Below are 11,715 nucleotides of genomic sequence, written 5' to 3'. Positions count from 1 at the left end.
GGGTTAGGCCCCTGGGCTGATTCACACCCCACCACATTAAAATGACTCACTCATAGCAGGAATCTAGAAAACTTAAATAAGGAACCAGGAAAAGGAATAACTATAAGAAAGAAAATATCAAAATCAACAACAACTATGAACCAGAGACACTCTATGGGGGATGGGGGGCGGGGAAAGGAGGGATTGGGGTCAAAATAAGGGGGTTGTAATTGTATGGGGAATATAAAAATAAAATTTAAATAATAAAAAAAAATAAAATAAAATGTTCAGGCTTAGGAACCTGAGACAAAGGGTGACAAAACAGAAGGTAAATGTGTCACAGTTGGGGCCTCCCTGGTGGCACAGGGTTAAGGCTCAGCACTCTCAAGCTATCACCAGCCACTGCAGCCTGAGTTCCATCCTGGGCCAGGGAGCTGACCCACAGGGCACAGCAGACCTCTCCTGTCTCCCCGCTGCTCCCCTTGTTAGGGGGAAAAGGATGTCCCAAAGCAAATTCCATATAGGCTTTATGGACTCCACCCCCACCCCAGGTCAAAGCCAAAGACACTGGAAACTCCAAATCCCAGCCACCTTCCCTTTGGTGGTGATGGGATTTGGAGTTTCCTTTGGGACATCCTTTTCCCCCTAACACCCTCAGCAGTGGATTTCAGTGGATCTGCCTGTTTTGCTGCCCACTCTGCCTCTGGTGAACCCTCTCACCCCGCCCCTGCACCCTATACAAGAGCTGCACCCCAGTTCTTTTTCTTTTTTTTAAAGATTCATTTTTTTCATGCATACAAGAACCGGGGCATGGAAGGTTTGGCGCAATAACAAGAAGGAGAGCCAGGCCAGTTTCTAACAGGCAGAAACTTTATTGCACCCTGGGTGAGATTTGCCAACTCTCATGGGGGTCGGAGAAGTAGCACCCATTATGGGGGGAGATGTCCTTTTATAGGGTGAGGAGAGGTTAGGCAGGAAAACTGTGTTGGCAGGGGGGAAACAGGTTTAGGCGGAACAAAGTTGTTTTTTGTGGAGCCAAGTTGTTTTTCTCCTGTTTATGGCTTCAGTTTTGGTTTGATGGTATCAATGGTACTGGTGTCAGGGCCATCTTGTTTTTTGCTATGTGGGCTTCCTTATTCCTGGCCCCTGCATCGACCTTTCAGGGCACAGGCCAGATGTGCAGAAGGGTGAGAGGATTCACCAGAGACAGAGAGGGGAACAGAACAGGCAGACTGACTGAAATACAGTGGGCGAGACAGGAGAGGTCTGCTATGCCATGTGGGTATCTCCCCAGCTGGCTGAGAATTGAACCAGCACTGTGGAGGCTGCAGACAGCTTCACAGCACTGTTGCACCCCAGATCTTGTATGCATAAATAAATAAAACAACTCTTTTAAAAAATAAATGTTTCACTGATGTAAAGACAAATGCCCCAGAGGGGCCAGACCCACTGGCAGCCCATCTGGCAGCAAGACACAGCATCAACTCCAGGGGCAGGAGCTCAGGCCAACCAAACTGGCATCAGCCTGCCCCCTGGGAGGCTGTGAAAGGTGACACTAGCCAAACAGGATCTGACCCAGGTGAGCCCAGGATGGCTGCACCGGGCAGGGGAGGGGCATGTCCCCAAAAGCTCTGGCAACAGGCACCTTTTATTACACTCTCGAGCGTGAACTTATTCCAGTGATCCAAGTCTCAGTCAAGCACGCAACACAGAGGCCAGGGCTGCCCCTGAGGCTCTGAAGCCCCGGCCTGCAGGGTGACCAGCACATTCCACTGACTCTGAAGGTCTAAACTAGTGCAGATAACTCATCTTTGAAGACATCTTTTGGTGACTAAAATTCCATCTTCAAAATATCTAAGTCTAGGGCCTCCCTGGTGGCACAGAGGTTAAGTCTCAACACTATGAAGCTATCAACAACTGTTTTGGCCTGAGTTTGATCCCAGCCAAGGTGCAGCAGGCCTCTCCTGTCTCCCTGCTGCTCCCCTCAGCAGTGGATTTCAGTGGATCCACCTGTTCTGCTCCCCACTGTCGCTGGTGAATCCTCCTACCCCCTGCACCTCTGGCTTGTACCCCAGCTCTTGTATGCATAAATAAATAAATCTTTAAAAAAAAAATCTAAGTCTAATTATGGAATGAAATGAACAAAGATGGCATGCTTACATAACTTAATTAAATGTTTTCCTGGTGATCCAAGCACATAATTTTATGCTTCATAATATTTGCAAATAATTCAGACAAGACATTGAAGGATTAAAGAGGTGGCATTTCTGTGTATCTCTGGAGATGCAGGTTATCCAAATATGGCATTATCTGAAAAATAAAGAACAAAAAGCCATTGTCATTAACACACAATACATTTTGTGGTCTTCAAAATATCCTCGAGGGCAGAGAGGATGAGCAGCTAGGTTCTGTTTCACAGACACAGAGACTAAGATCTAGAAACACTAAATGACCAAGGCCAGTGATCCAAGCAGAAGCTGAGCCTAAGGGAGACTGACAGAGCTTGATGGAGCTTCTGTGTCCCCTCCAAGTTCCTGCGTTGAAACCCTACCCCAGGGCCTCCCTCGTGGTGCAGGGGTTAAGTCTCGGCACAATGAAGCTATGACCAGCCACTGAAGCCCAAGTTCCATCCTGGTCAGGGAGCTGACCCACATGGCCCAGCAGACCTCTCCTGTCTCCCCTCAGCAGTGTATGTCAGTGAATCCTTCTGTTCTTCTCCCTACTCTGTCCTTGGTGAATCCTCTCACCCTGCCCCCCACCCAAGTACCTCTGGCCTGTACCCCAGCTCTTGTATGAGTAAATAAATAAAATAAATCTTTAAAAAAAAAAAAAAGGGTAAGAAAGAAAGAAACCCTACCCCAGTGTGCTGACTTAGGAGGTGAGGTGCCAGCGAGACGTGACTGAGAAGGTAGAGCCCCGGAGAGTGGGATATGTGCTGGGTGACCAGAGGCCAGAAAGCTAGCCCCTCTGCCCAGCTAGGACAGGCCACTGGACACCCTCTGCACGCCAGGAAGATGCCCCTCGCCTAGCCCACCCCTGCTGGTGCCCCTGCCTCAGACTTCTAGCCTCCAGAACCCCGAGACAGGAAAGCCTGTTGTCAAAGCCTGTCCCTAGCTACGGCAGTGGGACTGAGAACCGTTGGCATGAGTGTCCACTGCTGTCCTCGTCCTGCCTTCACACGCGCGGGGGAAGACTGAAGGCGGAGTGTGGAGAGTGCCTGCTTAGAAACCGCTTTCCCAGGGCCTCCCTGGTGGCACAGGGGTTAAGTACAGCACTGTGAAGCTGTCTGCAGCCTCTGCAACACAAGTTCGATCCCCGGCCAGGGAGCTACCCACATGGCGCAGCAGCCCTCTCTTGCCTCCCTGGTCCCCCCTCAGCAGTGTATTTCAGTCAGTCTGCCTGCTGTGCTCCCCACTCTGCCTCTGGTGAATCCTCTCACTTCCCCACACCTCTGGCCTGTACCCCAGTTCTTGTATCCATAAATAAATAAATCTGAAAAAATGGAAAAAAGAAAAAAAAAGAAACCACCTTCCCGGGCCTAACACGCCAAAGAAGCCCCAAACTCGAGGGCTTCGACAAAACCTGGACCTCCCTCACCCTTAACCCTCCAGGCCTCTCAGCACTCGCGACCCTCAGGCCAATCTCACGCTGCCCTTTATCCCTGATGACACTGTCCAGGCCCGTGGCCCTGGTCAGGCCCGTGGCCCTGGTCACCGCCGTGCCCTGGACGCATCTCAGCTCCCAGACGTTCCGGCCCAGCGGCCCTGACCGCCCACCCCACCCAGGGCACACACCTCCACCGCCCAGGCCCCTCGAAGTTCCTCACCGGGGCCGAGCCCACAAGCCACCCGATGTGCTGAGGCGCGCACGAATATTTGCTGAATGAATGAATGAATGAATGGAGGATGAAGCTCTTCCTCAGACTTAGGGAAGCTCACTGCCCGCAGACGTGCCTTCCCGCCGTCCCTTCTGAGGAACACGCGCCAGTGCTGAGGCCCCTCCGCCCCCTCCCGCTGTCAACTGTCTCAAGAGGAATGTGGTCAGACCCCCGCTCCTTCTGGAAAAAACACTCCTTGTCTCAATATTTGTTCAACAAATACTTGCAGAGTGTCTGGACTGTGCTGGACGCCATACTAGGGACTGTTATGATAAAGCAGCGACGGCTACACTTTCGGGAGCTTGGCCTAAGGAAGTGATAAGAGCGGAGGGAAAGAAAGCTGGGGGGCCAGATGTTGGGGCGCTATTTACATCAGGTGCTTCCTGATGAGTTGACTATTTTTTTAAGATTTACTTTATTTATGCATACAAGAGCTGGGGTGTAGGCCAGAGGTGCAGGCTGGTAGGGGGTGAGAGAGCTCACCATAGACAAGATGGGGAGCAGAACAGACCAATTCACTGAAATACACTGCTGAGAGGAGCAGCTGGGAGACAGGAGAGGTCTGCTGTGCCCTTTGGGTCAGCTCCCTGGCTGGGGATTGAACTCGTGTTGCAGTGGCTGCTGATAGCTTGATTGCACCACCAGGGAGGCCCTAACCTGCCCTTTTGGATACAACTAATGACTGTGCAGAGACTTAACCTGAGACTTAACCTCTTGCGCCCCCAGAGAGGCTCCTATGCATTGACTTTTGAACAAAAATCTGAGTAAAATGAGGGAAAGAGGCACAGCTCTGGGCCCAGGGACACTGTGCCCCTGTCCCTGAGGCGGGAGACAGAGGGGCCTGGTCCAGGATCAGGAGAAAAGTCACAGTGGTGGAAAGAGGCAGGGAGGGCAGAGATGTGGCTGGAAAAGCATCTGGCCCTGGTGGCGGGAAGCTGACCAGCTCAGGGAAGGATGTAAAGGGGCTGACAGTGGAGGATGGGACAGGCCCTGCAGACTGGGGGTTGAGACCAGACCCAGCACTGATGCTGAAGCATAGCTGACATGGCTTCTGGGGTGCTTCTGGGTCCTAGAACCCAGCGCTAGCCAGGGGTCAGGGGCGTGGCTGTGTGTCTGTGGCATCTGCGGTAACATCAGGTACAGGCTACAGTCTGCTACCTGCAATCTGATAGATGCTTCCAGAACACAGGAGAAATATCAGGGCCAGAAATAGAACGTGGGCGGCATCAGAAAGGAGATGAGATTCATTAGTGTGATGGGACTTACAGGGCAGAAGCCTGCTGTCTGTCCAGGTGCAAAGCACCAGAATAAGTGTAAGCGAGGACAGGGGGGGATTGTTCTGTGTAGAGAAAGGCTCCCAGGAGGCACCCCACATCACGAGGAGGCTGTTATAGCTTGTGCTGCTTTGCCCTGGATTCTTCCGTATATGTTCAGGGCCAACTCAAGTAACAGCCACAGAATTCCGGAGCTAAGTCCCATCTTGTTATCTCATTGAGGGTCCTTCTGAGCCTGTGGCCTCCTGGGGGCAGGGCCACCCACCTCTGCTCTCAGCCAGGCCCTCCAAGGTAGATTTGTTTTGTTTGTTTTTTTTAAAGATTTATTTATTTATACATACAAGAGCTGGGGCACAGGCCAGAGATGTGGGGGATGAGAGGATTCACCAGAGACAGTGGGGAGCAGGACAGGCAGATTGACCAAAGTACAATGCTGAGGGGAGCAGCGGGTGAGTCAAGAGAGGTCTGATGCACCATGTGGATTGCTCCCTGGCCTGCTGGGGATCGAACTCGTGCTTCAGAGGCTGTGGATTGTCTCATAGTGTGGTTTTTAACCCCTAGCGCCACCAGGGGGGCCCTCCAGGGTAGATTTGTTTCCAGCATCACAGCGGACTCCTCACCTCCACCTGCCTCTCCTTGAGGTCAGCTCCTTAGGAACAGAGCTTGGTCAGGCTTTGGTATGAGTGTTGTATCAACAATGACCATGTTAGAAAATAAAGCAAAAAATGTTAAGTTCAAGAATACAAGTCCACACTCCATTAATGGTCAAAGCAATGATGTCATTGCACATCTCATAGCTTCTGGAAAATTCCACTGTACTCTCCTGAGAGCGTGAGAATGAAAAACGCAAATAATATCCCAGTGTTCTCAATGAAGACAGAGGCTTTGGCCTCAGGAGCGCTTGAAAAAGAATGCCTGTACACAGTGGCTTAGGTCAGCACCCAGCCTCCTGGTGTCCAGCCAGGAGACCAGCCTGACGCTACCCCAGGCCAATCCACATGTGCTCTCTCACCCTGGAAATTCTTTCTAATTTACTTACAAATCCCGCCTGTTGATTGGCTGGGAATCCCATGAAAAGACTCAAATCTGACACCCCAAGATTCTCAGGGCATTCTCCTCAAATGCCTGGCTCTGGTCTGCAGATTTTGTTGAGATTAGAATAAGGCAAATTCTAGGAGATTAAGAGGGAGGCCCTTCCCTTCTCATAGACCCTTTTCTCTTGCCCTGAACAAGGAAGCAGACACTACTACCCCTGAGCCCTGGTCCTTCCCCTAATGGAGAGGAAAAGTGACAGTCATGCACTAACAACCTTCTGGAATGCGGTGACCCTTTCCTCTCCTGGGCATCCTGGCCCACTGTCCTGTTCTCTCTCTCTCTCTCTCTCTCTCTATTTAAAGATTGATTTATGTATGCATACAAGAACTAGGGTATAGGTCGGAGGTGTAGGGGTTGAGAGGATTCACCAGAGACAGAGTGGGGAACAGAACAGGCAGACTGACTGAAATCCACAGCTGAGGGGAGCAGCGGGCAAGACATGAGTGGTCTGCTGCGCCATGTGGGTAGCTCCCTGGTCGGCCAAGGATCGAACTCGTGACTGCAGAGACTGCCGTTGGACAGCTTAACAGTGCTGTGCTTAACCCCTTGCGCCACCAGAAGGCCCTCTCTCTTTTTTTAAAAAAGATTTATTTATTTATGCATACAAGAACTGGGGTGAAAGCCTGAGGTGGAGGGGTGGTGAGAGGATTCACCAGAGAGAGTGGGGGGCAGAACAAGCAGATCCACTGAAATCCACTGCTGAGGGGAGCAGCGGGTAGACAGGAGAGGTCTGCTATGCCCTGTGGGTCAGCTTCCTGGCCAGGGATCAGACTCAGGTGTCAGTGGCTGCCCATAGCTTGATAGCGCTGAGACTTTAACCCCTGGACCACCATGGAAGACCCCATCCCACTCTCAGTTCAGCATATGAAGCCCCTCTCCCCAAAGAAGACCCCCAGGCCTCCCCTGTGCATGTGGCCTGAAACTGATTTATTCCTTTGCGAACCCATTTAATGCCGTTTTGGCAACTTGACCGGCCTAGAGGACCAGAGGGGTAGGTTCCCCTGCACCCTGACACTGACATCGCGTCTTACTTTTGGGTGGGAAGTGCTTTCTTTCCTTGTGGGTGATGAAGCTCAGCTCCACCCAGGAGCTCCTGCCGCTGTCGGGAACAGATTCTCTGACTCCATCCTGCGGGGACTGGGACGAATAGGCCTCTTTGAAATGCCTCCGCTGAACTCTGAGCAGGCTGACCTCATTGCCTCTCTCCACCAGGCAGTTGGACTCCCGCCTTTCGTTGATCTCCTCCAGAAGACCCCGCTTGCTGGTTATAAGTTTTTTAATTATCTCCCTGGTTCTCTTCATTGAAGCCATTATGCCGGCAGGCCAATTACCAGTGATTCCTGTAAACAAATGGAAGAAACTGTGTGGCCAGGGCCCCAGAAGCCAGTCCACAATCAGGCCTTGGCCAGTTTTCTTTCTGCTCCCATGGAGACCACCAAGGCATCACCCCTCCCACACCTCACTCCTTCCTGCGCAGACATCGCTCCAGACAAGCCACCCCGCCTGGCTCCATGAAACCAGGCCAGAGGCTTTTACACTGGCTGAGAGAGCTTTGGAGTGGGTCAGAGCTGCCATTTTAAGAAACCACCACCACTGAGAATGGTCCAGATCAAGAGAACTGATGATTGTGGACCTATTGCCAGAGAGTCCGTCAGTTCCCTTCACACCCTTTCTAGAGAATCTGTAACCAAAATGTAAAGTCAGGAATAGGTTAAGCTCCTTAACAGCAGTCAACCCTATTCTTTAACCACTTACCTCATTTCCTCTTTTCTTTTTTTTTTTTTAAAGATGTATTTATTTATGCATACAAGAAAAAAAAAAACAAAGAAACTGGGGTACAGGCCAGAGGTGTGGGGGGTGAGAAGATTCACCAGAGACAGAGTGGGGAACAGAACAGGTGGATCTGAAATCTACTGCTGAGGGGAGCAGCAGGGAGACAGGAGAGGTCTGCTGCGCCCTGTGGGCAGCTCCATGGCTGGGGATTGAACTCATGCTGCAGTGGCTCAAATAGCTTCACAGGTTGCATCTTAACCCCTTATGCTACAAGGGAGGCCCCATTTCCTCTTTTCTTCCCATACAAACCCCTACTGAATTTGTACCCTAAATTGTACTTCTTTGATCCCAAATAAACATACTGTTTTAATTGCCTCCTTAGGGTGTAGTACACAGATATCTGCTTTAGTCTTACTTTTAGGAACAGTTTCTTCTGATTATAAAAATAATTAATAAACAGTCATTTTAGGGGCCTCCCCGGGGGCCCACAGAGTCTCAGGTTGTCCCCACTGTGGCCTGAGTTCGATCCCCAGGCAGGGAGTGACCCACATGGTGCAGCAGACCTCACCTGTCTCACCTGCTGCTCCCCTCAGCAGTGTATTTCATCAGTCTGCCTGTTCTGTTCACCGCTCTATCTCTGGTGAGTCCTCTCACCCCTGCACCTCTGGCCTACACCAGAGGAATTAACTGAAAGGGGCCCAGAATTTACTGAATTTACTGAAAAGGGCCCAGACTAGGAAAACACCCATGTGCCCGAAGCCAACTCAAACATCCTCTGAAAGAACTTCCGCCTAGTTCTCTGGGAATCTCCAACAAAACTTTTTCAAGGAGGGTAAACAATACACCTCACAAGACAACCAATCAAGCACACAAGTAAGTCAGGCATCAAGAAGTGAGAAGAGCAAACCTATGAAATCTGCATACACTGGAAGCACCAGACAGACTATAAAATAATCACCACATGGCACAGATAAAGAAAGAAGAAAACAAGTTTGCAACTATCTTCAGGAAACAAGAAACCAAAAAGAATTCCTAGAAGTGAAAAAAATGTTCTTAATAAATTTAGAACTTGTGTATGGATATAGCAGCAGGTGTGGATTCAGATGAAGAAAGAATCAGAGAACTGGAGGACAGAGCAGAAGCAACACCCTGAATGCAACTCAGAAGAATAAAAGGATAGAAGTCTGAAAATGTTTATGGAAATGGGGAAGGGCACTCTACATGGAATGGGAAGTTCAGGGGAGAAGTGGGCAGAGGGCCACTGGTGGCCCCCACTGGTGATGCAGGGGTTAAAGACAGTGCTATCAAGCTATCGCCTATCGCTGCAGCAGGAGTTCCATCCCTGGCTGGCCAGGTAGCTGACCCACATGGCACAGGAGACCTCTCCTGTCTCTCCGTTGCTCCCCTCAGCACTGTATTTCAGCAGCTCCACCTGTTTTGTTTTGTTTTATAAGATAATTTATTTATGCCTACAAGTGCTGGGGTGTAGGCCAGAGGTGCTGGGGATGCTGGGTGAGAGGATTTACCAGAGAAATGGCAGATCTACTGAAACACATTGCTGAGGGGAGCAGCAGGGAGACAGGAGAGGTCAGCTGTGCCATATGGGTAGCTCCCTGGCCAGGGATCGAACTCAGGATGCAGTAGCTTCATAGTGCTGAGACTCAACCCCTTGTGCCACCAGGGAGGCCCAGATCCCCCCGTTCTGCTCCCCACTCTGTCTCTGGTGAATCTTCTCACTCCCCACACCTCTGGCCTACACCCCAGTTCTTCTATGCACACATAAATAAAATAAATCTTAAAAAAAAATAGTGCCTGGTTGGGCAGGCCTTCTTCCCTCTCACCCAATGCTGCCACAACTGTAGAGGTTATCGGCCAGAACAGGGTTTTGGTCAATGGACCTTGAATGCAGGTAATACCAGAGGAAGAGTGAGCAAGCTCTGAGCCAGTGAATAAGTCCTGAGTGGATGCCATACTGATGAGTTCTGGGGTGCTGAGGATTACAACTCCTAGCATGCCACGAATCTCACTTCCTGCGTGGGGACTAGGGGCAGAGTTAAGTGACCATGCTGGGCTTAGAAACTGAACACATGCGTTCTTTTGTCTGAAAAGGGCTTTGAAAATACTGAGCATGGATATACAGTAAATCCTCATTATCCATGAACTCTATATTACAAATTTGCCTACTCACTAAAATGTATGTTAACCCAAAATTAATACCTGAGGTTACTTTATAGAACACAATTACCACAATAATGATAGAGAGAGAGCGAAAGAGAGAGAGAGAGAGAGAGAGAGAGAGAGGTAGAAAACTATATTCCTATTTCTATGGTAGGTAGATTACTCTGTTACCTTTAATATACAGCAACTCAAAGCCTATTGAATCCACTGGCGAAGTTAGTCCAGAAATGTCACCCGGGTAATGGAATGTTCTGGCACAGGCCATTCCCACTTTGTTCTAGTCATAGAACTCTGAGTAAGGGAAGTCCTAAAGTCAGAGAGATCATTTACTTATCAGTTTTGTGTGTTTGAATAAATTACTCCACCTCTCTTAGCATTGGTTTTTCATTTGTAAAATGGGATAAGATACACTTCTTGATTGTAACTTTTGTAAAAGGTGCGTTTGTGTGTGTGATAAGTGGTGGCTGGAGCTGGAGCTCAATGAGAGATGCCTTAGAGCTCGCTGCATTGGGCCTGGCATCCACTTTCACGTGTACTGGTATTTCTCTGAGCCTGTGCTGCTCTGGGGTCTGGGGACAAATGGGTCCCTGCCCCTAAGGCACTTACACTCGAAGGGTCTATGGTAGGTGTTTAATAAATCAAAGCCCTTTATACTGATTTCACCAAAATTTCATATTTTCCTTGAGAAATTATTTAATCGATATCTTCTCTTTATAAGAGGAAGCCTCCAACTTAAAAGAAAATCTTCAGAAATATAAAAGTCATAATTTCTTTCTCTCTTTACAGGAATTAGTGATAAAAGGAAGATTGGTCTTGAAGGCACAAAACCAGAGCACTTAATTCCTTAAAGAATGATGGGAAAGGGCTCTCTGGGGCTTAGGGGTTAAGTTTCAGGCTATTACTCTAAGGCCTGAGTTCCATCCCCGGCCTGGGAGCTGACCCACATGGCGCAGCAGAACTCTCCAGTGGTCTGCTCCCCACTCTGCTCCCCACTCTGTCTCTGGTAAATCCTCTCACCCCCCACACCTCTGGCCTACATCCCCAGTCCTTCTAGGCAAATATTTTTTAAAAAAAAGGAATGATGGGAAGGGTTGTTACAGACAGGGAGAGGGGTACCCCAGAACCTCTAAACCTACCCATTCTAAATAAGTTCTAGATATCTGCCACATCAAGACAAAACATAAAAGACCTTTAATAGAAAAGAATTTTAATACAAAAAATATCATTTCCAAATAAGCACCCGAAGTTACCTATCCCCTCGTGAGTAAATGGCCAGCCAAACAGGGGTGGCCCAAGCAGGGCCACTGAGGACTGAAAGCCTGATGCATGTTTAAGGCTCCTGCCAGCGGGGACCCATAGGAAAGGGGCAGAGGGACCCAGGATGTCAGGGGTAGGAGAAGCAAAATCAAGATAAAGGCTGCGGGCCTCCCTGGGGGCGCGGGGGTTAAAGACAGAACTATCAAGCTCTCACCAGCCACTGCAGCTCCAGTTCTATCCCCGGCCAGGGAGCTACCCAATGTGAGACTTAGCCACTATTCC

At 49.7% G+C, this 11,715-nt stretch overlaps 1 protein-coding gene across 2 annotated transcripts; it reads right to left on the bottom strand.

Moving 5' to 3' along the window:
* Window positions 1-848: 848 nt before the first annotated feature.
* On the bottom strand, window positions 849-10,404 carry SPATA45 (spermatogenesis associated 45). 2 transcript variants are annotated; one of them, XR_008549906.1, is made up of 4 exons: window positions 10,348-10,404; window positions 7,257-7,565; window positions 2,140-2,289; window positions 849-1,135 (listed from the first exon to the last, which is right to left on the bottom strand). XR_008549906.1 is itself a non-coding variant. In XM_037497363.2 (3 exons), exons 2-3 carry the CDS (start codon window positions 7,534-7,536, stop codon window positions 2,270-2,272), a joined length of 300 nt encoding a protein of 99 aa, XP_037353260.1. In that variant the 5' UTR covers window positions 7,537-7,565; window positions 10,348-10,404; the 3' UTR covers window positions 2,103-2,269. The 2 variants fall into 2 exon arrangements, 1 of the variants encoding a protein (XP_037353260.1); XM_037497363.2 differs by lacking the exon at window positions 849-1,135 and having other exon boundaries at window positions 2,103-2,289.
* Between the last annotated feature and the right edge of the window lie 1,311 nt (window positions 10,405-11,715).

The sequence above is a fragment of the Talpa occidentalis genome, unplaced genomic scaffold (genome assembly GCF_014898055.3).
Source record: "Talpa occidentalis isolate TD23 unplaced genomic scaffold, MPIMG_talOcc4v2.1 talOcc4.8, whole genome shotgun sequence".
Lineage (NCBI taxonomy): Eukaryota > Metazoa > Chordata > Mammalia > Eulipotyphla > Talpidae > Talpa > Talpa occidentalis.
Note: the sequence above shows the minus strand (reverse complement) of the source record. Positions and strands in the feature narration are given on the sequence as shown.